The sequence below is a fragment of the Pavona decussata genome, unplaced genomic scaffold (assembly GCF_977016875.1).
Source record: "Pavona decussata unplaced genomic scaffold, jaPavDecu1.1 SCAFFOLD_102, whole genome shotgun sequence".
NCBI lineage: Eukaryota > Metazoa > Cnidaria > Anthozoa > Scleractinia > Agariciidae > Pavona > Pavona decussata.
In genome coordinates, this window is record NW_028145517.1 from 5,468,152 (window position 1) to 5,493,007 (window position 24,856).

Sequence of the window (24,856 nt, forward strand, 5' to 3'; positions counted from 1 at the left end):
GAGGGGGTACCTCACTTTTAGTACAAAACTCAACCAAACATGTTTCTGTTTATTGTATACTTTTTAACGTTCGGCTTTGAAATTTATAAGAAGTGGAATTTCTGGTAATGAGCATTGTCCAGGCCAGAAGTACAGAAGGAGAATTTCTCAAGGCAGCATCTGAATGTTTTGAACATTTTGAAGACAAAAAAACCTTTTGTAGTTGTACTTGTGTAAATTTTAGAAAGGAAAATCAAAATTCTTTTAACTCAGTCCGCATAGGTTCATCAAGAGGGCGTGACTTCGAAAAACAAGGCCACTGAAGGACCTTCAGAAACATGGAGATTTTTCCTTTATTCCACTGAGCTATCTGAATAGACTGCTTCCCCAAAACAATTCCCCAGGGCATTTATTTATTTATTTATTTATTTATTTATTTATTTATTTATTTATTTAGATGCGTCCAACCAACCTCCCAAGTGAGTGTACTAACGGACAAACAACAACAACAAGATATAAATGTGAATAAGAGTCTCCAGTAGCTCAGTGGTTAGAGCATCCGACTAGATCACGGAGGGTCGTGGGTTCAAATCCCATCTGGGACTCGGATTTTTTCCGAGTCTTTGTTTCTCTCTTATTTACATTTATGTTTATTTATTTACTTACTCACTCACTCACTCACTCACTCACTCACTCACTCACTTACTTACTTATTTTTTTGACCGTCCACTCACTAAGAAGCATTGGTTTTAGGGGGCGTTTAACCGAGGTCACTCTTGAATACGGTTTTTAAGTCGATTAATTTCTCTATTTACCCAACCTGCCTGCCTTATAAAATTGTTCACAAAAGGTGTGAAGGCAATAAGGACGTCGGTGCCGGTTCTAAAAAACAGAGATAAACAGAGGCACGCAACGAGAAAAGCACTTAAAATGTTGGCTCTTGTGTTTCGATCCAGATCGCTTGACTGATGGCCTTTCACAGGCATACTGTGCCGGTAAGATAATACATGCAGAATCAGTGTTCTGCTCGGATGTTTTAGCTAAAAATTCAGTTAAGTCACGGAAGATTTTAGCAAACGGAATCCTATTTCCCGAATTTGCGCGCTGTTGCTTGCTTTCCTAAAATGCTAGCTGACCCAGTTTGTTCGCATTTTTATCGAGACATTTGTCCCTCCGAAAAAGTTTTCCAGCGCTGCAAAATTTTGAGCTGAAATGTTGCCGAACAAAACTGCAGATTTTCTTTACGACTAAATTAGCATTTCTGAGGTGATGAAGGCCTTATATCCCGCCAATAGATATCCACCGAAACTGATGCAGGGTTGGCTGTCCCCGGGGTAAGATGTATTAAATTTTGATCAACTAGTGACTGAGTCAAGTCTGTATAAGTCATGTTCCCTTTAATTGCTACGTACCTCGCTGACCGATTTAACGGACAACTCCTACAATGGTATTAGGGTTATGAAATGCTAGCATTTTATAGGCCAGTAATATAAATAGTAAACAGAAATAACGACTTAGCTTCACAAGAATTTCTAAGAGGAAACTGCGATGTGCATAATAAATTACAGAGAAATGTAGTTGTAATTAGTATTTGTAAGTCTTCTTTCTTTCTAATAAATGGGTACAAAACAAACGACAAACTTCGTCAACATATGAAAAGATTTGTTTTATTAAGCCATTCATCATCGTACTTGTGCAAATACAGGTTATGACTTTTCACGACTTCATTTCATAAAAGCTGCGAACTTATCCAAACAGCTTGCATAACTGTGTCGCGATAAGTGCGTGCACATGACAGCAAGTTCCGCTACCGTTTACCATGCATCAACCATTCATTAAGACTGTCTGAACCGGCGAGACGGTATGTAGATATTCAGCTGTTCATTTGAACGCTTATAATTGCTTGGAGGCTAAATCGCTTTTTAAAACGCAAGAAGAAGTGATGTACTTCAATAGGGCCCTGCCGTGACAATTGTGCGGTGACTATTGCCTGTCGAATCCAACGAAACCATTACTGCGAATCATTACCCAGAGTCACGGAAGCATCACTAAAGCAAGTTTCCAGATTTTGGCAGCCAAAAGGTTTCACTGGCTTACGACTGAGACCTTTTCCTGTCTTCCGTGAGTAAGAATTTTTACTAACTTCTAACCAATTTGGACGATAATCCTTACAATAATGACGGCGGGAAACTTTGCGACTTGAATCGGTAAACGTTTTTTGCAGCAATTTGTGAGCAAATTCGAAAATTTTGTAGTGCAAAAATGAAATCACTTGTTTACTAAAAGAGGTTTCAACCAACATAAATGGCGCAAACATTAATCCAACGATAAGAAAGCTTATTGGGCGTATCGCACTTTTTCAAATTATCCTCAAGCACGTGTGAAGACAAAACTAATAAAATAATAATATTCATACACTCTGAACTGGAAAAAGATGTTTAGTAAGGTTCGAGGTATTTCTAGAGAGTTTTTCTGTGCTTTGCTTAGGCATCATTATAATAACTTGCGCGAGCTTCTGTGATTTGCATCGATATGTGTAATTTTCTCCCTAATCTGTGTTCTTCGTTTCTCATGGCTATCTCGCACGAAAGTGGCTCGACCGAGAAAAATGACAAATGACGAATTCATAAATAAGCTATTCCAAGGCAGCCTTAATTATATCTTCACTGTTACGACAAGTTTGCAACGAGCAGTTATCGCTCTAAAATATGGCCAAGTGTATTTCGGATCGAAGCCGTCGTTAATGCGGCTGTTTTCCGAAGTGTCAGAGTTAGCAGAAAGTGGAAACACCCGAAAAACGTCAGTGATCGAGCCAGGAATACTTACTTTCTGGAATGCTATTAGGTCGGTCGGGCGATGGAAAACGAAACATTTTACATTTAAAAAATATACCGGGCCACAAGCGCGTTGGATACTGAAGATGATGATGATAGATAGCCAACGAGGTGCACAGAGCAGAGTTGGCTATAATTCTGTTTTTTAACGTAACCATGAATTTTCAGTTCCCGCCCGTTATTCTCCGGGTGGGTGGGTAAGTCTTCACGTAGGTTACAATATCAACCAGTTGTTCAAAGAGTAGACTGATAAACTTATTCCAGACAAATAAGTCGCCATCTAGTAGATAAATTGTAATAGTTTGAATTTTATAGTGATCCACTGGTTATTGATTACGTAATACGACTTATCAACAGCTGGAGGTCGTACGGGCAGCTTTTACGACGTGCAACTTAACTTCTCGTTCAACAAATGTTGCGCTTCTAGTTGCGATTTTCTGTTTTACGAATCATCACATCACAGCGTGCAACACGTGAATTTTTTTGTTGAAAAAAGTTGAAACAACGTTGACCTTCTGCAACATGAAAATTTGTTGCGAACACAGATGATAAAATGCGTGGCCGAAAATCGCAATTTGCAACACAACATTCGTTGCGAGTCGAACTGTAGGAGCTTTTAGTAGACTGACTTGAATTTTCTGACGACCATATGCAAAAAAACCCTCAATAGGTTGCACGTCATGGCGGCTATGTTGGTGGTTAGGAGCAATAAGATTTTTCTCCTTTGAGAGTAACTTCCATTTTTATGCAAACTATGTGAGCTCATCATTTACTGCAGTTTTTATGCCATATTGAACAAAAAACGCAGTTTCTTTAGTCCAGCGTTAGATTTTAGATTCATCAGGTTTCGTGAAAACTTCGTGCGATATCTTTTCCGATGGAATTCTAAAGATCCAGCTAAAACGCCGACTAATTGGCGCTCTGTTCTGTCTCGCCGCGTCCTTTCAAAAGATTGTTACGTTGCTATTTTTGTTTTGTTTTTTTTTTATCATAAATAGTTTATGACAAAATATGAAACATTTTAACTGGCATCACGCGAGACGCACTCGTGCAGTTGTCAATGCCAGTCGCTTTCTTTTGGCAAAAATAGAATATTTCACGTTTTGCAATTCAAAACTATAGTGCAGAGTTACATCTGTTTAGTTACATCCATTCAGGTCGTTAAATATTGTTAAGTTCACTTTTAAGTTGAAGTATTAATTGAAGTTCCCACTAAGAATGAACTGAAGAAAACACTGATCAATATTTTATGAGCCATCCTTATGTCGCGTGCAGCTTCATTGCGGCTGCTAAAGATATTTAAATGACAATTGACCATTATTCCACGAGCGCGCGTTTGAAATAAGATGATTGAAAGCGCGCCTCGTTAATTGTTTTATTAAGAAACAAACATGAAAATCGCTAAATCTTGCTGATTTAGGGATATTTTCTATTCTCCTTGATGCGAACTCGTACCATATTTGTGGGGCATTGTATAATGGTTCATAAATACCATGGCCGCTAAACCAATCAAAATTCTGCAACTGCGTTGTCCTTGAGTCAGTTTTTAATAATAATAAAAAAATAAATACTTCCTGTAAGAGGTAGCTTTTAAATCCCCGAAAAATAAAATGTCTCAATGATTTCTGAAGAACAAACTTAAAAGTGAACGCTGATCCATTACAATTACATGTAAAAGTAAACACATAATTTATATTTAGCAGTTTGACATATCTAATGGTTTTTTTTATCTGCTTTCATTTTCGTTGAATTAAACCTCAAAATACGACAAACCAATGAGTAATGGATTCACAAACTGCACTGTTTACAGCTTTATTCTAATTGTCATGATATCATGCATGTTTCGTCACCAGGTGTACCACAGAATGGGAAAACACGCATGAAATATAAATGTGGCGGCAAAAAGGATCAAATCAAATTCATGGAACCAAGTGCGCTTTGTTTTTGTGAAGTAAACATTACGTGCCCTCAGAATTACGGTTTGTGTGGGATGTAACAACGAGAAGGTCTACAAATCAAAAGAATAAGCTGTTGTAAAGTTGACGCCTCGGCTCGTTTCGCAAATTAAACTTCAAAAGAAAACCGGGCAAAACAAGACAGTCCTACGCGATAACTGTCATCTCCGTTTCGACCATGGAGGAAAATGATACAATGCAAATGGGAAGAAGCGGGGACAAACGGTCATCGCAAATTTCGACATGTTACGCCGTTGTGCTAATTTTTACAGCTGTAGTTAACATCACTTCCAATGTGTTGGTGCTGGTGATTCTTTCGAAGAACAATCGTCTTCGTACGTGCACTAATTTTTTCATCGCAAACCTATGCGTTGTTGATTTAATTGCTGGAATGGTGTTGGTACCTGCATCTATTGATTCCCTTCTCACGCAAACTGAGCCTCGACGAATAAGCTACACATTAGTTTGCGGATTCTACGGATTTGTTAACTCATTTTACGGAATCGCATCTTCATTAACGGTAGCCGTAATTGCACTGGATCGATACCACAGTATTTTGAACTGCCTTCGATATGAAATAATCGTAACGCAACGAAGAACAGCGTTCGTTATTGCCTGGACATGGCTCCAAGCAATTTTCGTTTCTCTCTGTCCTCTTGTTGGATGGGGACATTTCTCCTTGAACCCTAATCAACACTGTTCTTTGCATTTTCCGGATAAAAGAGGATTTATTTTCTTCAAAACTATAACCTGTGTTATTCTGCCGTACTTCATCACCGTGTTTTGCTACATTAGGATACATGTAGTCGCCAGAAGACACGCGAAAACTATTGTAAGCATTAAAGTTCGCGATGCCACGAACAAAGCTAAAGCCGTCAAATTATCATCCTCGAAAAAGACTATAATGGTTTACATCGTGCTTGGAGTGTATACAATTTGTTGGATTCCTTTGTACGCTTTAAAACTTCTCATAAATGTGTACGACAGGGACAGAATTCCAGAACAACTCATATTAACTGCGATTGTATTAACGCAAGTCAATTCCGCTCTCAATCCTATCATGTATGCATTAATTACAAGCCAATTTCGAAATGGTCTTAAACGAGTTTACCGCCACATACGAAGGAGTATTTTTGCGGGTGACACGAGGCAAACGAACCAAGCTGGACAGCGAGGCGATTCACGAAGTTCTTGGACTTTTACCAGATCGAGCGCTAAAAAGTTTTTGAATAGTCAAGAACCCGCGAGACCAAAGCTGGTATTGGATCCAGCGTGTGCCATTATAAGGGAGGAAAGCTCTATGAATGCGGCGGGAATTCCCGACAAAACTAATCAACTTCGACATCTTCCAGCGACAGTTTATCCTTTGACATTACAAGTACCGGACGAAAAGTGGCGTAAAAACAGAAAAGCTATTAAATCTGTTCAGGAAAGGACTGTCATTAAGAACGGATGGATTGGGGATTAAACTCAGTGCAAGATTCACTATATTTCTTTTGTCAGCTTAGTTGCATGGACAAAAAAAAATTTTTCGCGGCTGAATTAAAATTGGATAAAACTTGTTGCAGCTGTGCTGATCTCACGAGCTAGTTTATTAACATAAATTTAACAATGACCATCGAATCATAATTATTTGGGATCTCGGTCGTACCTGACATGAATCTTCAAAATGAAATTTAAGCTTTTGTGATTGTATTGTTAGAGGATTCCCTGCTGATATTAGCGACGCGCTATTATATATACTGTATAACAGGGCGCAAAAAAGAATATTCTTTTCTGCGCCCTGGTCTTAAAAAGCCTTTGTTTCGCAATGCATAAAACTCAACTTTAAAGAAAACGATCTTACAAAGATTGGCCTTTGCAATCATCACCTCATTTCTGTTGCTCTAATTTGTTTATCCTTTCCACTGACACATAATTTCAAAGCAAAGGAAATTTGGGAAGGGGATTTTTCTTGAAAATTCGAAGAGGACTTCCTTTGCTTGTGGTTTGGTTTGAATCATAACAGCACGCTATGTAAATCCCACGCATTTCAAAATGATAAAACATGGCGCCTGCTCCCATGGCTCTTCCATTACTCGCATGATTTTGTTCGTTTTTCAGTTAAAAAGGGAGATTTTTAAGACCGCGTTTCCAAAACGTTTCCCATCTAAGCTTCTCGAACTCATTAATAATTCATCAAGAGAAAACAATGAAAATCATTACAGTGACCGTGGTTTGGATGTGTTCCTAATTACCATCAAATTTTGCCAAATTTGGCCTTGAATTTCTCCACGAATTATTGATCATTCGAGAAGCCATATCAAACACTCGATCGAAAGTGTGTTTCATCAGATATCCAAACACCTTGAAGTCATTTAAAAAAAAACTCGTCTCCACTTCGTTTTTTCAACCTACTTCTCAGTGTTTGGATATCTAATGAAACACGCTTTCTTGCGTTTGATATATTACCATTGAAGATGCTACTTTCCAGCCATTGGTTTTGATGCTGCTAGAAAATGTTTTATTAAGTTGTGCTGTATATAATTTGTTACAAAAACTTGCAAGACTATCTTAACTACAGAAGTCAAACTAAAGCCAATTATGACTTGTTGATACACATCTTCCTCCCACCCCACCCCACTGTGCATATTCCTCTTCCCCCACCCCACCCCAGACACCCACCCAAACCCACTTCACACTATTTACTTATCTTTATGTATTTCTGATTGGCTCATTGTGTTGTTCATAGTTATGGTTTGTGTCTCATGATACCCCAATCTCAAACTCATTAATAATTCAAGAAGCCTGAAAACAAAGGAAAAGGAGGTTTGGAAATGCGATCTTAATTATCAAAAAATTTGGTGACAAATTTTGCTTTGAATTTCTCCAAGAATTGATAATGGTTTGAGAGGTTATATCAAACTTTTAAGAAGAAGAAGAAGAAGAATTCAGCTGCATCTCATTTTTGAAGCCACACCTTGATGTTTGGACATTGCATGAAACACTCTTCCAAGCGTTTCATATAGTACTTGAAAGCCATGCCATAATTTCTTCATTAGCAACAAAGTTCAGAATCTTCCATTTTTGATCTCCTTTTTAAAATCAGTTTTTGAATGTGGACAGAAGGGAAACCATATAAAAGGCATCCTATGTGCTATCCCAACTTCCCAACTTTTTGCCCCTGTCGTTTGGTGACCAGTTGAAAAGGAGCCTATGGGAGCATTGCTGTACAATAATGTTCCAATCTCAAGGTCCTTCATATTGATGGTTTGTATGTGACGTACAGGAACAGTAAGATTTTTCTCCTCTGGGACTTAACTTCCATTCTTATGCAAACTAGGTGAACAAATCTTTTTTTGTTTTGTACACCAACATAGTGGCAATGCAAACAACCTATTGCAAAAGAAACAAACGGGCTAACCTTGTATTCACTTATTCCCACTCTGAAGACCTGGGTATGAGTTTACTGTCATTCAGAAATAAGAAAGAATCTACAGTCAACTCTCTCGTAAGCGACCACCCTTCGTGCACGACAAAGTGGTCGCTTACAGGAGGTGGTCGCTTACGGGAAAGATCAACAAACTAACCCTAATACTGGATTGATTAATTAATTACATAAAAATATTACCTTAGCAGCTAAAATAAGGAAAATAGAAACTAATTTATTTGATTTGTTTCACATCTATTCATTCTTCTGATGAAACTTTGTATAACATGGTTCATGGTTCATTTTGGAACTAATCACTGTAACAATTCCCGTTTACCTACAGGTCTAATTATAGCCATCTTCTCTGTCTGTAAACTGTCGTTATCTGTCAGCAGTCCGGGGAAGCGTCATCAAAATTGAACTTTTGTCACTTCTGAGTTATGATTTACAAGCGATCATACGTGATTATGTTAGGTGGTAGCTTACCGGAAACAGAAAACAACAGAATATGTGTAATTTCTGGCCTAAAAAGTGGTCGCGGTCCCTTAAGAAATTTGAGTGGTGGTCGCTTACGAGAGAGCTCTTAAAACAGTATTTAACTGAGAAACAAAACGGTTGTTTACGAGGTGGTCGCTTACGGGAGGTGGTCGCTTACGAGAAGTGGTCGCTATGAGAGAGTTGACTGTATTAAGAACCTTGCAACTGTCCAACAATCTCTAGTTGTTCCACTGTTTGCCATAAAACATCGACCCTTCAGGATAGAAACAAGTTTCTCTTTTAATTCCAAATTTCTGCTCAAGTTCCTCAACAACCTCTTCTTCGCCTCCTAAAATCTCCTTGGATTCTTTCTTGATCTTGTTGTCTCCCAGGTATGTAGTAGTTACAAGTTTACCTCCTGACAGCGTCACTCTTCCCCAAGGTTTTGCAACCGTGCATATGCGGTCGTGAGTAAATGGAGATTCGGCATCTGTTTGGTGATAAACAAGCATTTTGTGGAAGTCTTCTGTCTGTCTCGGAATGAGATCAAATCCAAATCTTGGAGCCCACGAAGGATCTCCTGGGCTGGTAAATTGTTCCTTCACCATTTCTTCTCGGCCAAAATCATCGACGATTATTTTAGCTTTTTCCTCGAAGATGTAAACGTCTCCATCCTTCCTAATTCGATAAGTTCCACTTTGCTGCTCCTGTTGTTCGGCCAAGCCGGTGAAACGAAGAGGCATCCAACACGAGTCACCAAAAGCGACATCAGTCAGCCACAACTCACCTTCGATATTCACCATGAGAACTCGATGAGACGGTGGGCCGATACGTCCTGTCTTCTGGCAATAGACCATAGCAGCATGTGTCTTGTACTCAAATCCAAAATAATTGAGAAGAAATGAAAACATGGTGTTGAGCTCAAAGCAAAATCCACCACGATGTCGACACACGATCTTATCAAACAGCCAATCTTTGGACAAGCTTATTTTCTCCTTTCCAAACACGCTCAGATTTTCAAATGGCACTGTTAAAATATGACATCGTTGCAGCTCTGACAACGTATCGATCGTTGGTTCTTTGGGCCCTTTATAGTGAATGCGAGCTAAATATTCCTGAGCTTCGTTTGGGGTGAGCTTGGATACCCAACTCCTCCCCAGCCCTCCTCTCCTCCCCTCCTCCACTCAACCTACTTTCCTAACATCTAAAGTTTTTACGATCGTTTAACTGTTGGACTAAAACGTTTTGCCCACGGATGACAATTTCCAACCACAGGCATCCCACACTCCTTGGGTCCAGTTCACCAAAAGCGTTGATTCGAGTTAAATTACTAATCAATAAAGATCTTCCAAATGATTTTTCTCCCATGGTTTTGCTGAAGACCGTTTCTTTTCCATTAAGTAAGTTTATTTTGCCACACCACAAATACAATGTAAACAAAAAAAAAAACAAAAAAAAACAAAAGCAAAAAAAAAAAAGGATAGATGTAACAATGGCGAGGAGACCTAAAGGAAACTATGAAGCTTATATTAATTAGGTCTCCTCAGTTATTATTTTACAAGATGAAATCAAAAAAGAAGATAAGAACACGACGACGGATACAATTACAATTTCATACAATTACAATGTCAAACGGAAGGATATATTACGAAAAGAAAAGCTACAAGAAAATTAAAACTACTAATAGTTATTATAGAAAAACGCCTTAAGTGCTTTTTTAAAGGAGATAGAGGAGGACGAGTTGACGATTTCGGTACACAAGGAGTTGTAAAATTTAGGTCCCTGGTAAAAAACGGAAAATTGTTTGATGTTAGTTCGACAAAGAGGCAAACGATATAAATGAGAGTTTCTTGTATGATACGAATGAATTTCTTTCTGTAAGGTGAATTTACTGTCAAATTTTAAAGGAAGGGTACGGTTTTGGTAAGAGTACATGAATAAACCTAATTGAAATAGGTGTATGTCATGAAATTTTAAAATACCAAGTTTTCTAAGGATTGGATCAGTATGTGCATAGAAATGGGTTTTAGCTATAGTTCTCACCACTAAGTCAAAAACGTTCCATTATCTTAAAATAATTTAAAATAAGCTTTTAAGAATATTTTTAACGAGCGAAATGAAAACCTCAGTTGATTTCTAATCGGAGATTAGCGTTTAACGGCTCTCAAACAACCAGGCTTTAGTGAACAAAAGTCCTGGGGAAAAAAATTCGCAATTTTAACATTTTCTGAACCTCTGCTCTCTATTTCTTTCTCATAATTATGAAACCTTTGAATGCAGGGCACCACACAACGCAAAAAGTAAACTGTTCTGAATACGTTTCGTTGCCGGATCTCTTGTAGTAGAAATGCACGTGGCAGACGTCACTTTACGTGTAAATAAACCAAATTGATTGCAGGGCTGACATAACGGTAAAGGGAACCTTGATTTGGGCCAATCAGTTTCAACTAGTATCACAAGTCTCCTTCAGTGCCAAAGTTACAATGAGAGAAAATCTGATAACCCCTCCCTCCGGTCCCTGCCTATTAAAGGTCCGCGGACGATGTATTTAACTCCACCGGGGATGTTCCTTTATAGGAAAGTCACTCCTAACAGTTTTTTAAGTCTCCGTAACCGAGCTAGTAAGTGTTATTTAACACCTAGACGTAGAGAGACAAATTTATTTGGAGTCTGGGTCAAAAGTTATAAGTATTCCATCACCTACTTGAAAAATGTTAAAAGATTCACCATATTTCTGTTGTCAGCTTAGTTGCATGGAACATTTTTTTTTCCGCGGCTGAGTTAAAATTGGATGAAACTTGTTCAGTTGCAGCTGTGCTGATCTCACGAACTAGTTATTAACACAAATTTAACAATGACCATCGAATCATAATTATTTGGGGATCTCGGTCGTACCTGACATGAATATTTAAGCTTTTGTGATTGTATTGTTAGAGGATTCCCTGCTGATATAAGAGATGCGTGATTGGGCTGTAAAAGCCTTTGTCTTGCAATGCATAAAACTCAACTTTAAAGAAACGATCTTGCAAACATGGCCTTTGCAATCATCACCTTTATTTCTGTTGCTCTAATTTTTTGTTTATCTTTTTCACTGACACATTCTAAAAGCAAAGGAAATTTGGGAAGGGGATTTTTCTTGAAAATTCGAAGAGGACTTCCTTTGCTTGTGGGTTGGTTTGAATCATAACAGCACGCTATGTAAATCCCACGCATTTCAAAATGATAAAACATGGCGCCTGCTCCCATGGCTCTGATCTTCCATTACTCGCATGATTTTGTTCGTTTTTTAGTTAAAAAGGGAGATTTTTAAGACCGCGTTTCCAAAACGTTTTCCATCTAAACTTCTCAAACTCATTAATAATTCATCAAGAGAAAACAATGAAAATCACTACTGTGACCGTGGTTTGGATATGTGTTCCTAATTACCATCAAATTTTGCCAACTTTGGCCTTGAATTTCTCCACGAATTAGAGATCATTTGAGAAGACATATCAAACACTCGAAAGTGTGTTTCATCAGATATCCAAACACCTCGAAGTCATTTAAAAAAAGTCGTTTCCACTTCGTTTTTTCAACCTACTTCTCAGCGTTTGGATATCTGAAGAAACATGCTTTCTCGTGTTTGATATATTACCATTGAAGATACTTCTTTCCAGCCATTGGTTTCGATGCTGCGATAAAACTGTTTCTGAGTATCAAAAATGTTTTATTAAGCTGTGCTGTATATGATTTATTACAAAAACTTGCAAGTTTATCTTAACTACAGAAGTCAAACTAAAGCCAATTATGACTTGTTGATACACATCTTCCTCCCACCCACCCCACCCCACTGTGCATATTCCTCTTCCCCCACCCCACCCCAGACACCCACCCAAACCCACTTCACACTATTTACATATCTTTATGTATTTCTGATTGGCTCATTGTGTTGTTCATAGTTATGGTTTGTGTCTCATGATACCCCAATCTCAAACTCATTAATAATTCAAGAAGCCTGAAAACAAAGGAAAAGGAGGTTTGGAAATGCGATCTTAATTATCATAAAAATTTGGTGAAAAATTTTGCTTTGAATTTCTCCAAGAATTATTAATGGTTTGAGAAGCTACATCAAACTTTCCAAAGAGTGTTTCATCCAATTTAAAGAGAAGAAGAAGAAGAAGAAGAAGAAGAAGAAGAAGAAGAAGAAGAAGAAGAAGAAGAAGAAGAAGAAGAAGAAGAAGAAGAAGAAGAAGAAGAAGAAGAAGAAGAAGAAAACTCGGCTGCATCTCATTTTTCAACCCAACCCTTGGTGTTTGGACATTGCATGAAACACTCTTCCAAGCATTTCATATATTACTTGAAAGCCTTGCCATTCTCATTACCAACAAAGTTCAGAATCTTCCATTTTCGATCTCCTTTTTAAAATCAGTTTTTGAATGTGGACAGAGGGGAAACCATATAAAAGGCATCCTATGTGCCATCCATAAGGAAGCTTGTTTAAACTGAATTAAGTCTGTGCCTACTTTTGTTACTGCACATAGGTTCTGTACATCTCGAGATACTTAGGTTTCCTATGGGTGGTGTCTACTAATACAGGAAGGCGCGAAAGTGTGGCAGCGCGAGAGTCGGCGGTCGAGAGGATGAGATGTAGGGAGGGAGGGAGGGTATTATTGCAGGTTACAGAGGAGATGACGAGCTTGATAGAATAAACAACAAAGCCTAGAATAACTGAAATACAGTCGAACCTGTATATAACGGCCACCCTTGGGACCTGAGGAACTAGCCGCTTAATACAGGTGGCCGCTTAATACAGGATCACTAAAAATACTCACTGGGCGTGGTCTAATGTCAGTTTTAATGGCGTATCACACAAAAACATTTCATGCAAAGAAAACAGTAGGACAATCAACACTCTCTCAAGCGATCAATACTTTAAACAAAGTTTAGTGCCAGCATGTAACTTAACGGTATAATATACGTAACATTGGGTAAAAGCACTGCAGTGCAATAAATTGTCCTCTGCTCTTCTACGGTATACAGTGCTGTATTTCTATGACTTACAGTTCACAATAGAATAACTCATTCCGTCATTTCATAGTTGTTACGTTCACAGTGGAGTTATAACGGAAATGTTGCTAATTAAAAGTAGTACAATAGAAAATAAAATTCTTCAAGTTAATTAAGAATAGAGTAAGAATTACGGTGACTTAAAAAAGTGGGACACGTGCGTTTGGCGCTTCGGCATTTGAAACGTTTGTTTGTAGAGCAAGTCGTTAACTGTTGACACTGCCAGCGACAATTGACCTGTTATCCATGGTACTGCGCAAACGCCCGTAGTTGTTCTGCATGTTCTATAGCATCTGACAGTGATCTTTGAAGGCGATTCATTCTCCATCACATGGCTGAAGAACAAGCTAATTAAAGAGGAATTTTTAGCTAAAGAGTAAAGCATATTCAAAACAAACTTTTTTTCGCGTTCATGATATGGTACTGTATCTACCGACGTACTTCAGCACATTGCGGACATCTGAAAAGTTAACGATACTAAACGGCCGAGTATCAGCTTACAGTAGCTTTGTACGTGTTATTTCGTTATCGTGATGATGGACCGCATTTTAAACACAATGAAATACCGCATAAAATAACACATTGCTTAATTCTCACTGAAGGGTGGCCGCTTAATACAGGTAAAAATAACAAAGAAAGACAAACATAGGACTGGTACAGGGTGGCCGCGGCCGCTTAATTGAGGTGGCCGCCTAATACAGGTAACAAATACAGCGTTTGTATAAGCGAAAAATCGGGACTTTGAAAACTGGCCGCTTAATAGAGGATGGCCGCTTAATACAGGGCCGTTATATACAGGCTCGACTGTATATTTGTTAAAAAACAAAACAACAACAAATTTTTGCCCGATATTTCGGTTTGCAACACAAACCTTCCTCGGGGACTGAACGACAAAGAAAAATGAGAAACATAAAAGGATCGTTACAAATGAAGATATAAAATACGTGACAATGATTGGCTGTTTAGGACTAAGTTACAAGTGAGAGATGTCATTGGCGTCTATCGTCACACCTTTTTATACCAAGAAACGGCGCTGCGAAACAAGTTTCAGCAGGCGTTGCGCCGTGTAACTTGGTCGGTTTCGTGGAACTTTTTCGAACTTCCGTTGCGAGACAAGTTTCACAAAAAGTAGAACCACTTTCTACTTCTGCAACGGCTTGCAACGGTCGCAGTGGTGAAAAAACAAGAGTTTCACCGTGTAACACCACTTCGTGAAACTGGTCTCGTTTGCCGTTGCACACAAGTTTCAGCTAAAAGTTTCAACGTGTAACGGCAGCTTTAGCTTTGTTGATTAAATGAGCTTCACGAGCTTTTCTGACTGAGTCACGTTTGCTGCGTATACGTTCAAGCGGGCTTAGGTGGATGTCGTTGATTGAGTGGCCAGGTTGGTTGAAATGTAGCGAGACAGGAGTTGGGTTGATTAGTTGATGGTGATTAAGGATAGATCTGCGGTGCTCCCCGAAACGTTCATTTAGTTGGCGATTTGTCTCCCCAATGTATTGCGAGTGGCACTTCTGACACTGGATTAAGTGGATGAGGTTTTTGGAATGGCAAGATATGTACTCAGTAATTTTAACGTGTTTCGTTTGTGGTAAAAAAAAACAAAAACGTGTAGTTCGTTTGACCTTCTTGGAGAAATGAGCAAGTTAGGCATCGTGGGCGGTTGCATTTATGAATACCAGCGGGTTGTTGATTGGAGGGCTTGTTTTCAGGTAGCTCGGAATGGACCAGGAGATCACGTAGACTTGCGTTACGTTTGTAGGCAATAACGGGTTGATCCGGGGGGTGGATGAGGAAAAGCTTGTTTGCAGTTGGCGGAGGACTGGAGGATGTTGATATGTTTCTTCACAATAGATGAGATTTTGGAAAGAGCAGGATTGAAGGATATGACAGAAGGGTGTTCTGTCTGTTTTGTGGCTTTCTGTTCTTATGGCTGTAGTTTTGCGTGACGTGGGATTGCTCGCACGCGATTTGCATCTCTTTGTAGGGAATAGCGGCTATAACCACGTTCGACCAGGTGCTTGATGAGTTCTTCGCTTCGTTTGTCAAAGAAAGCGTCGGTAGAGCATATGCGACGGATTCGCAGGAAAAGGCTGAATGGAAAAGTTTGTTTAGTGTGGTTTGGGTGGCATGAAGTTTTGAGGAGGTATTGATGCTTGTCTGTGGGTTTTGTATGGAGATCTGTTTGGATGTGGTTGTTGCTGAGGTGGACTTGGAAATCTAGGAAAGGGATTTTTTGAAAGGGAGTGTCTGGTGAGAGGAATTTGAGTATTCATGGGTAAATTTGATATTCGCATGAATAGAGTTTAATAATCTGATGAAATCTTTCAGGTGTTCCTCTCCTGTCCATATCATAAAGACGTCATCGCTGAACCTCCACCAAACGAACGGCTTGAGCGGAGCGTTTTCAAATTGTGTGTTGTTCAAATTTACCCATGAATAGATTAGCATATGAAGGTGCCATGCGGGTTCCCATAGCTGTCTCGTAAATACTGTTCGTTGTTGAAGGAAACGTTGTTCATTGTAAGAATCATTCTTACGAGATCACATATACTTTAAGCAGGAAGTGATTTGTCTTGACGGGTGTTTAGAAAATGGCGGCAGGCTTCTATGCCTTCGTTGTGAGGAATGTTAGTATAAAACGAGGAAACATCCAGGGTGACATGCTTGGGGGGGGGGGGGGGGGGCATTGCTGGTATTAACAGAGCCCTATGTTACTCTGACAAAATTGATTGTACCGAGCCCATTCTCCATATCATTGCTACTGTCCAACAATCTCTACTTGTTCCACTGTTTGCCATAGAACATCGACCCTTCAGGATAAAAACAAGTGTCTCTTCTAATTCCAAATTTCTGCTCAAGTTCCTCAACAACCTCTTCTTCGCCTCCTAAAATTTCCTTGGATTCTTTCTTGATCTTGTTGTCTCCCAGGTATGTAGTAGTTACAAGTTTACTTCCTGAAAGCGTCACTCTTCCCCAAAGTTTTGCAACAGTGCATATGCGGTCGTGAGTAAATGGAGATTCGGCATCTGTTTGGTGATAAACAAGCATTTTGTGGAAGTCTTCTGTCTGTCTCGGAATGAGATCAAATCGATATCTTGGGGCCCACAAAGAATCTCCAGGGCTGGTAAACTGCTCTTTAGCAATTTCTTCTCGACCAAAATCACCGACGATTACTTTTAATTTTTCCTCGTAGATGTAAAAGTCTCCATCCTTCCGAATTCGATAAGTTCCACTTTGTCGCTCTTGTTGTTCGGCCAAGCCGGTGAAACGAAGAGGCATCCAAAACGAGTCACCAAAACCCACATCAGTCAGCCACGACTCCCCATCGATGTTCACCATGAGAACTCGATGATCAAACGGTGTGCCCATACGTCCTGTCTCCCGGCTATACACCATAGCAGCATGTGTCTTGTAGTCAAATCCAAAATAATCAAGAAGAAAGGAAAACATGGCGTTGAGCTCAAAGCAAAATCCACCACGATGTCGACACACGATCTTATCAAACAGCCAATCTTTGGAGAGGATTATTTTCTCCTTTCCAAACACGCTTAGGTTTTCAAATGGCACTGTTAAAATATGACATCGTTGCAGCTCTGACAACGTATCGATCGTTGGTCCTTTGGGCCCTCTATAGTGAATGCGAGCTAAATATTCCTGAGCTTCGTTTAGGGTGAACCCTACCGCCATCTTGGATTCCCAACTCCTCCCCAGCCCTCCTCTCCTCACCTCCTCTACGCAACCTACTTTCCTGATGGGCAGCTGGTGTTACCATGTTTGTAATACAGTAAAAGAGTAATGATAAATTCCGAGCCATCTAATGTTTTTACGATCGTTTAACTGTTGGACTTAAAACGTTTTGTCCACGAATCACAATTTCCAGCCACAGGCATCCCACACTCATAGAAATAGTCTTCCTCAGGGCCAGTATAGCTCTGGCTCTGAGGAAGACTAATTCTATTTGTCGAAATATTGGCCAACAATAAATCTGCCCTTTGCCGTAGTGCCAGCCTTGCATTCAGTTTTGTATTTTCACGTTCAAGTGACGCCTGACACGAGGTCTTTCACAAGAGAGATCCGGCAAAATTACCAGCAAGTTTAATTCCTGCGTTCTGTGGACCTCTGCATTCAAAAGTTTTTCTTATCCCACACTCCTTGGGCCTAGTTCATCAAAAGCGTTGATTAGAGTTTATTACTAATCAATAAAGAACTTCCAAAAGATTTTTGTCACATGGTTTTGACTAAGACCCTTTTTTTTCCATTATTTTAAAATGAGCTTTTAAATATATTTTTAACGAGCGAGATGAAAACCTCAGTTGATTTCTAATCGGAGATTAGCGTTTAACGGCTCTCAAACAACCAGACTTTAGTGAATAGAGGTGGGGACAAAATTTCGCAATTTAAACATTTTCTGAATTTCCGCTCTCTATTTCTTTCTCATAATTATGAAACCTTTGAATGCAGGGCACCACACAACGCACAAAGTAAACTGTTCTAAATACGTTTCGTTGCCGGATCTCTTGTAGTAGAAATGCACGTGGCAGACGTCACTTTACGTGTAAATAAACCAAACTGATTGCAGGGCCGACATAACGGTAAAGGGAACCTTGATTTGGGCCAATATTTCAACTAGTATCACAAGTCTCCTTCAGTGCCAAAGTTACAATGAGAGAAAATCTGATAACCCCTCCCTCCGGTCCCTGCCTAAGGTCCGCGGACGATGTATTTAACTCCACCGCCGGGGATGTTACTTGATAGCAAGGTCACTCCTAACAGTTTTTTGAGTCTCCGTAACCGAGCTAGTAAGTGTTATTTAACACCTAGACGTAGAGAGACAAATTTATTTGGAGTCTGGGTCAAAAGTTATAAGAATTCCATCACCCACTTGAAAAATGTTAAAAGATTCACCATATTTCTGTTGTCAGCTTTAATAGTTGCATGGAACATTTTTTTTTCACGGCTGAATTAAAATTGGATGAAAGTTGTTGCAGCTGTGCTGATCTCACGAGCTAGTTATTAACATAAATTTAACAATGACCATCGAATCATAATTATTTGGGATCTCGGTCGTACCTGACATGAATCTTCAAAATGAAATTTAAGCTTTTGTGATTGTATTGTTAGAGGATTCCCTGCTGATATTAGAGATTCGCTATTGGGCTTTAAAAGCCTTTATTTCGCAATGCATAAAACTCAACTTTAAAGAAACGATCTTACAAAAATTGGCCTTTGCAATCATCACCTCATTTCTGTTGTTCTAATTTGTTAATCCTTTCCACTGACACATTCTAAAAGCAAAGGAAATTTGGGAAGGGGATACTTCTTGAAAATTCGAAGAGGACTTCCTTTGCCTGTGGTTTGGTTTAATCATAACAGCACGCTATGTAAATCCCACGCATTTCAAAATGATAAAACATGGCGCCTGCTCCCATAGCTCTTCCATTACTCGCATGATTTTGTTCGTTTTTTAGTTAAAAAGGGAGATTTTTTAAGACCGCGTTTCCAAAACGTTTTCCATCTAAACTTCTCAAACTCATTAATAATTCATCAAGAGAAAACAATGAAAATCACTACTGTGACCGTGGTTTGGATGTGTTCCAAATAGACTATAATTACAATCAAATTTTGCCAAATTTGGCCTTGAATTTCTCCAAGAATTATTGATCATTTGAGAAGCCATATCAAACACTCGAAAGTGTGTTTCATCAGATATCCAAAAATATTGGAAATATTCAAAAACACTCGTCTCCACTTCGTTTTTTCAACCTACTTCTCAGCGTTTGGATATCTGAAGAAAAATCGGAGAAAAATGCTTTCTTGTGTTTGATATATTACCATTGAAGATGCTACTTTCCAGCCATTGGTTTCGATGCTGCTATAAAACTGTTTTTGAGTATAAAAATGTTTTATTAAGTTGTGCTGTATATGATTTGTTACAAAAATTGCAAGACTACCTTAACTACAGAAGTCAAACTAAAGCCAATTATGACTTGTTGATACACATCTTCCTTCCACCCCACCACAACCCACTGTGCATATTCCTCTTCCCCCACCCCACCCCAGACACCCACCCAAACCCACTTCACACTATTTACATATCTTTATGTATTTCTGATTGGCTCATTGTGTTGTTCATAGTTATGGTTTGTGTCTCATGACACCCCATTCTCAAACTCATTAATAATTCAAGAAGCCTGAAAACAAAGGAAAAGGAGGTTTGGAAATGCGATCTTAATTATCATAAAAATTTGGTGAAAAATTTTGCTTTGAATTTCTCCAAGAATTATTAATGGTTTGAGAAGCTACATCAAACTCTCCAAAGAGTGTTTCATCCAATTTAAAGAGAAGAAGAAGAAGAAGAAGAAGAAGAAGAAGAAGAAGAAGAAGAAGAAGAAGAAGAAGAAGAAGAAGAAAACTCGGCTGCATCTCATTTTTCAACCCAACCCTTGGTGTTTGGACATTGCATGAAACACTCTTCCAAGCATTTCATATATTACTTGAAAGCCATGCCATTCTTCTTTACCAACCAGGCCCGTAGCAAGGCTAAAACAACTGGAGGGGCCGAGCAAACAAAACTACCCCCCCCCCCCCCTCTTCGGCCCATCACTCAAATAACAGACCGATTCTGTATCACACTTTTTGGTACAGTTCTTTGCCGTTTCTTTTACGCAGACTGCCACATGAAATTTCGTAATCTCACGTTTGAAGGAGGACATAAACAAACGACGACGGATTTTTCTTTCACATTTTAAATTTGGAATCGGGCAGTAAGAATCCGACTGCAGGAGAATTTTTTTTCTCTGGCTCTTGAGAGGACATACTTGTGTGGCTTTTGACTACGCGTGAACACTAAATTGTTATAAGCTAAGGGCATTTATATTGCCATCTATGATGATGAGCGGATGTCAGAAAACAAGTAGTTTATTTCAACAGCTTCCACGGCTTGAAACTGGTTGATTTCGATCCATTTTGGTTCTTATTTCCGATTCACAAGGTACCGTAGGAGTGCCTTTGTTGTTGTTGTATATAAAAACAAACTGTTAGCGAAGGAAACTGGCAGGTAGTAAACAAATTATTGAAGGTTGTGAAAAGGCACTTTCAGCATCAGAGTTCAAGACTGATTGATCAGTGCACATTTATTTGTCTTTTAACTTCCAAAAGTTCTGGGGGCTCAAGCCCCCCCTGCCCCTTCCCCTGCTACGGGCCTGCCAACAAATTTCAGAATCTTCCATTTTTGATCTCCTTTTTAAAAGCAGATTTTGAATGTGGACAGAGGGGAAACCATATAAAAGGCATCCTATCTGCTATCCACAAGGAAACTTGTTTAAACTGATTTAAGTCTGTGCCTACTTTTGTTACTGCACATAGGTTCTGTACATCTCGAGATCCTTGGGTTTCCAATGGGTGGTGTCTACTAATACAGGGATATTTTTGCATGGTTTAAAACTATGCGGAGAAAGCAGAACTTGACAGGTGCTCTTGGTATCTAAGAGAGAAAATTTGGGGTAACCATGTATTTTTCAGAGATAATAAAGGTTCAATTTCGATAAAAAATGCCATACACTGCTTTACTGAGTACGTCCCAACGCCCCTGGCATCTGGAGGTGTTGGAATATATATCAATGACACACTAAATTACATGGTGCTAGAAAAGACCTCCAATAAACTTTGCACCATTTCACTGATTATTATTATCATCAAACCAGTTGCCTGAACTCTTTCTTTTTTGTTCCTGTGACCCCTTACGAAGTTCGACTCGAAATTCTGTCCATCTCCAACAACTAAGCGCATGGTCTTTATTTGAGTCCAACTTCAATCTTAAAATGTACTAGCACTACCCTCTCTTATGCTTCAATTAATTGTGGGAATTACCCTTCAAAACTTAAACACACAAAAGTCATTGCCATTTACAAAGACGGTGACGAGACAGATCCAAACAATTACAGACCTATCTCACTTTTTTCAAATTTTAATAGAATCTTTGAAAGATTGATGTGTCTCAGATATACATTCCTACAGCACCAGGTCAACAACCGCCGACAAATTTTATATCATGTCTTCACGTCTTGATCAACTAAAGAATTCATTTTCTCAATTTAGCGCACGGCTATGGAATTCTCTACCAGATAATATCAGAAAGTCTGACAGCAGAAAATTATTCAAAAAACGAACACATGAAATACTAATCAACATTTTAAAAAAAAGAAAATGCTTACCTTACATCTCCTTCAATTCTTGAAATAATGAAAAGCTTGTAAATTTGTAACAATCCTGTAATTTCTATCAGCTTCAGGGGCACCCAACGGATCGTTTCGGTAAATTATCTGTTCCGAGAAAAGGTCAGCTAAGATTTTCGGAAAGGAAATAAGGCCTAAGGTTTTCGGGAAATGGACAAAGATGCCCTAGTAATTTCGAGAAGACTCAAGTTGCCCTAGAATGTCCGAACAGATAAAAATATCATAGTGCGGCCTGAAATGAACCTACAGAGCTTTAAAGGCACCCCAGATAGCCTAAAATAGCGTTTCAAAGGATCTGAGAGAAAACTGTCGTTGGGTGCCCCTGCAGCTTGCGAATCCTTTTTCTTTTGTATATTCACTTATTTGTTTATTACTTATTTAACTTTTATTTTAGTTGCTGCTGTGCTGTCAACACCAAATTTATTTGCTTTACAAACCTACCCGCCTTGACTAGCTTTAGCTATTTGCGGGTAGGTATATAACTAACTTGTAACTCTCTGTTTTAATAAAGTGTTGCTTGTTTGTCGTTGTTTGTAAAGTGTTGTTTTTTTTTTAAACTTGTTGTCCCTGTTGTTTGGTGACCAGTTTAAAAGGAGACTCTGTGAGCATTGCTGTACCATAATGTTCCAATCTTAAGGTCCTTCATATTGCAAAAAGAACAAGATGCCCCTCTAATGGCATTACACGGAATGCTTAATGTAGCCCCATTTATTCCCCATTGTATGCTTCGCAGATTTTTAAAAACTATCTTCCCTTCGCAAATTCAGGGCCGTAGCCAGTATGAGGCAAACCGAGGCACTTGCCTCAGTCATTGTTGACAAATTCACAAACAATTAAATAAGTAAAAAAAAAATGTTAACGTAACATGATATTATGTTGAATGATAACGCGAATCAGGCAGTGCCCTGAATTACAGGTGAGAAAAATTAAGCAAAAATTCATGCCAACCAGGCAGCGGCTTCCCAAAGAAAACTGTCTTGTTTTCATGTGTTTTTCCGCCATTTCTCGAGTCTCCTGTCTTCTCTGTTTTGAGTGAGAAAAATCTATCAAAATGCAGCGTTCTATCAACAGCTTTTTTCAAGAAAAGCGGAAAGTAGTTGCTCTCATAACATGCTTTCAGTTCTTCACAATAATCGAACCAAAATTTAACCTTGTTTTGGCATTACTAGTATTCAGCGAAGCAACTTTGTCTTTCATTCCATCTAGTAGAGATGGTGGTGTCAGTGAAGAAGCCACCGGAGATGGTCGGAAAGAAGTTGTAGAGCCAAAAACCGGACAGGCGGCAGCGCCACTAAGTACAGGAAGCTGTTCGTGCGAGCGCAGGTTAAGCGCTCTCCACAGGTTGAGGACCTGGTGCCGTTCATCGAAGGGCTCTAACAGGCTGAAATGCCTTGCATTAGCCTATGTCCACAGCGAAATCCCTGTGGACTCGCTTGAGCCTCTACAGCGGTGGCATGCTAGTGGGCAGAGGCAAATCGCGCTGGCATTTAACAGCTAACTTCCTTGCCATTTAGAAATGAAAATCCTCAAATGAGAACGGCGAGACCAAGTTTTATGAGCCTGCGAGACTGAGCACCCCCCCCCCCCCCCCCCTTCCATAAACCCTTCTTTTCACGAAACCTCTGGTCAGGCAAACCTGGTTTAGGTCGTTGTTATCTAAGGCCTTCCTATAGAAACAAACCGCCAACAAACACATTAAACAGCCGCATACAAGAACACAGAGCCCCTAGAGTAGCATTTAAATAGCCCCCTCCCCCCCCCCCCAAAAAAAAATCACCTCGATCTCTAGATCTACATGGCCTTAAGGGCTCTTAGCGGAATTTTTGTCAAATAAGGTTTGACTGCCCAGTGTTTTGTTTAAACGTACTCATCATAAAGACCCTAAATTGCTAGGCCGGGAATTAAACCATGGATATTGCCTCAGTCCTTATTTTTTTCTGGCTACGGCCCTGGCAATTGAAATAATTCAATGGTTTTATTCAGAGAGACTGCGTGATATTTTGTCATTGTGTTATTGGGAAACATACTGGAAATCACTCTGCGATAACGATTTTTATCGTTGTGCTACTGGGAATCATACCGGGAATAACTCTGCAATAACGTCATGACCCCGCTGAACTGGTCTGGCTTCTTTGGCTTTGAATTATTCGATCTGTTTGTGATAGCAAAGTTTCTTCGCTGTGAACTCTCCCAATTTCCACCGTTTCAACTTTCGCGTACTACCTAGAAGTTATTATTTCGATTTACCACTCGAAAAACGTTTGTTTTCTTTCTGAAAACGGCAGATCCGGAGTCCTAAATTCAGACATGTGGCCGCCATTGAACGAAAACAACTTTTCCAAATGATGATTTGCTTTGACGTCACACAAGTTGAGATGAGTGGGTCCCCTCCCTCGTGATATAGCGAGGATAATGGAGTTTGATTGGGCCGCTTTTGTTCAAGACAATCAAAACAATAGATCCCTTCTGGGAGAGGGAAGAATTTAATCTAGTTTTAATGAATAAATCAAATGATGATTTGACGTCACACAGGAAGGGATGAGTGGGTCCCCTCTCTTGTAATATGTGCCTGAAAAATAGATTTTGATTGGGCCCCTTCTGTTGAAGACAATCAGAACAATATATCCTTACTAGGGGAGGACAGAGTTCAATGCATAAATTAATGTGCACGTTTGTGGCTACGATGAAGAAAAAAAAGATATCCGACCCAAACCTAGACACGGCCTGCCCTGCGGGCATTCCGCGTAACAAAACAAAACAAAAACAAACAAACAAACGGGCTAACCTTGTATTCACTTATTCCCACTCTGAAGACCTGGGTACGAGATAATTGTCATTCAGAAATATGAGAGAATTTATCAAGAACCTTTCTACTGTCCAACAATCCCTAGTTGTTCCACTGTCTGCCATAAAACATCG

At 39.3% G+C, this 24,856-nt stretch overlaps 3 protein-coding genes, 1 long non-coding RNA gene and 1 other non-coding gene across 5 annotated transcripts; 2 read left to right on the forward strand and 3 right to left on the reverse strand.

Annotated features, from left to right (window-relative positions):
* Nucleotides 1-140: 140 nt before the first annotated feature.
* Nucleotides 141-6,330, forward strand: LOC146471842 (adenosine receptor A3-like). The gene is made up of 2 exons (XM_085120408.1): nt 141-2,100; nt 4,667-6,330. The coding sequence occupies exon 2, from the start codon at nt 4,947-4,949 to the stop codon at nt 6,234-6,236; it is 1,290 nt and encodes a 429-aa protein (XP_084976534.1). The 5' UTR covers nt 141-2,100; nt 4,667-4,946; the 3' UTR covers nt 6,237-6,330.
* On the forward strand, nt 511-584 carry Trnas-aga (transfer RNA serine (anticodon AGA)). The gene has a single exon. It is a non-coding gene; the product is annotated as a tRNA-Ser (tRNA).
* Nucleotides 6,331-7,443: 1,113 nt separating the features above from the next.
* Nucleotides 7,444-10,022, reverse strand: LOC146471844 (arylamine N-acetyltransferase, pineal gland isozyme NAT-10-like). Its single transcript, XM_085120779.1, has 2 exons — nt 9,939-10,022; nt 7,444-9,829 (listed from the first exon to the last, which is right to left on the reverse strand). Exons 1-2 carry the CDS (start codon nt 10,020-10,022, stop codon nt 8,894-8,896), a joined length of 1,020 nt encoding a protein of 339 aa, XP_084976905.1. The 3' UTR covers nt 7,444-8,893.
* A 3,449-nt stretch (nt 10,023-13,471) lies between these two features.
* LOC146471845 (arylamine N-acetyltransferase, pineal gland isozyme NAT-10-like) lies at nt 13,472-17,410 on the reverse strand. The gene has a single exon (XM_085120409.1). The coding sequence runs from the start codon at nt 17,388-17,390 to the stop codon at nt 16,479-16,481; it is 912 nt and encodes a 303-aa protein (XP_084976535.1). The 5' UTR covers nt 17,391-17,410; the 3' UTR covers nt 13,472-16,478.
* Nucleotides 17,411-21,473: 4,063 nt separating this feature from the next.
* LOC146471846 (uncharacterized) lies at nt 21,474-24,851 on the reverse strand. Its single transcript, XR_014866795.1, has 2 exons — nt 24,692-24,851; nt 21,474-22,608 (listed from the first exon to the last, which is right to left on the reverse strand). It is a non-coding gene; the product is annotated as an uncharacterized LOC146471846 (long non-coding RNA).
* Nucleotides 24,852-24,856: the final 5 nt, after the last annotated feature.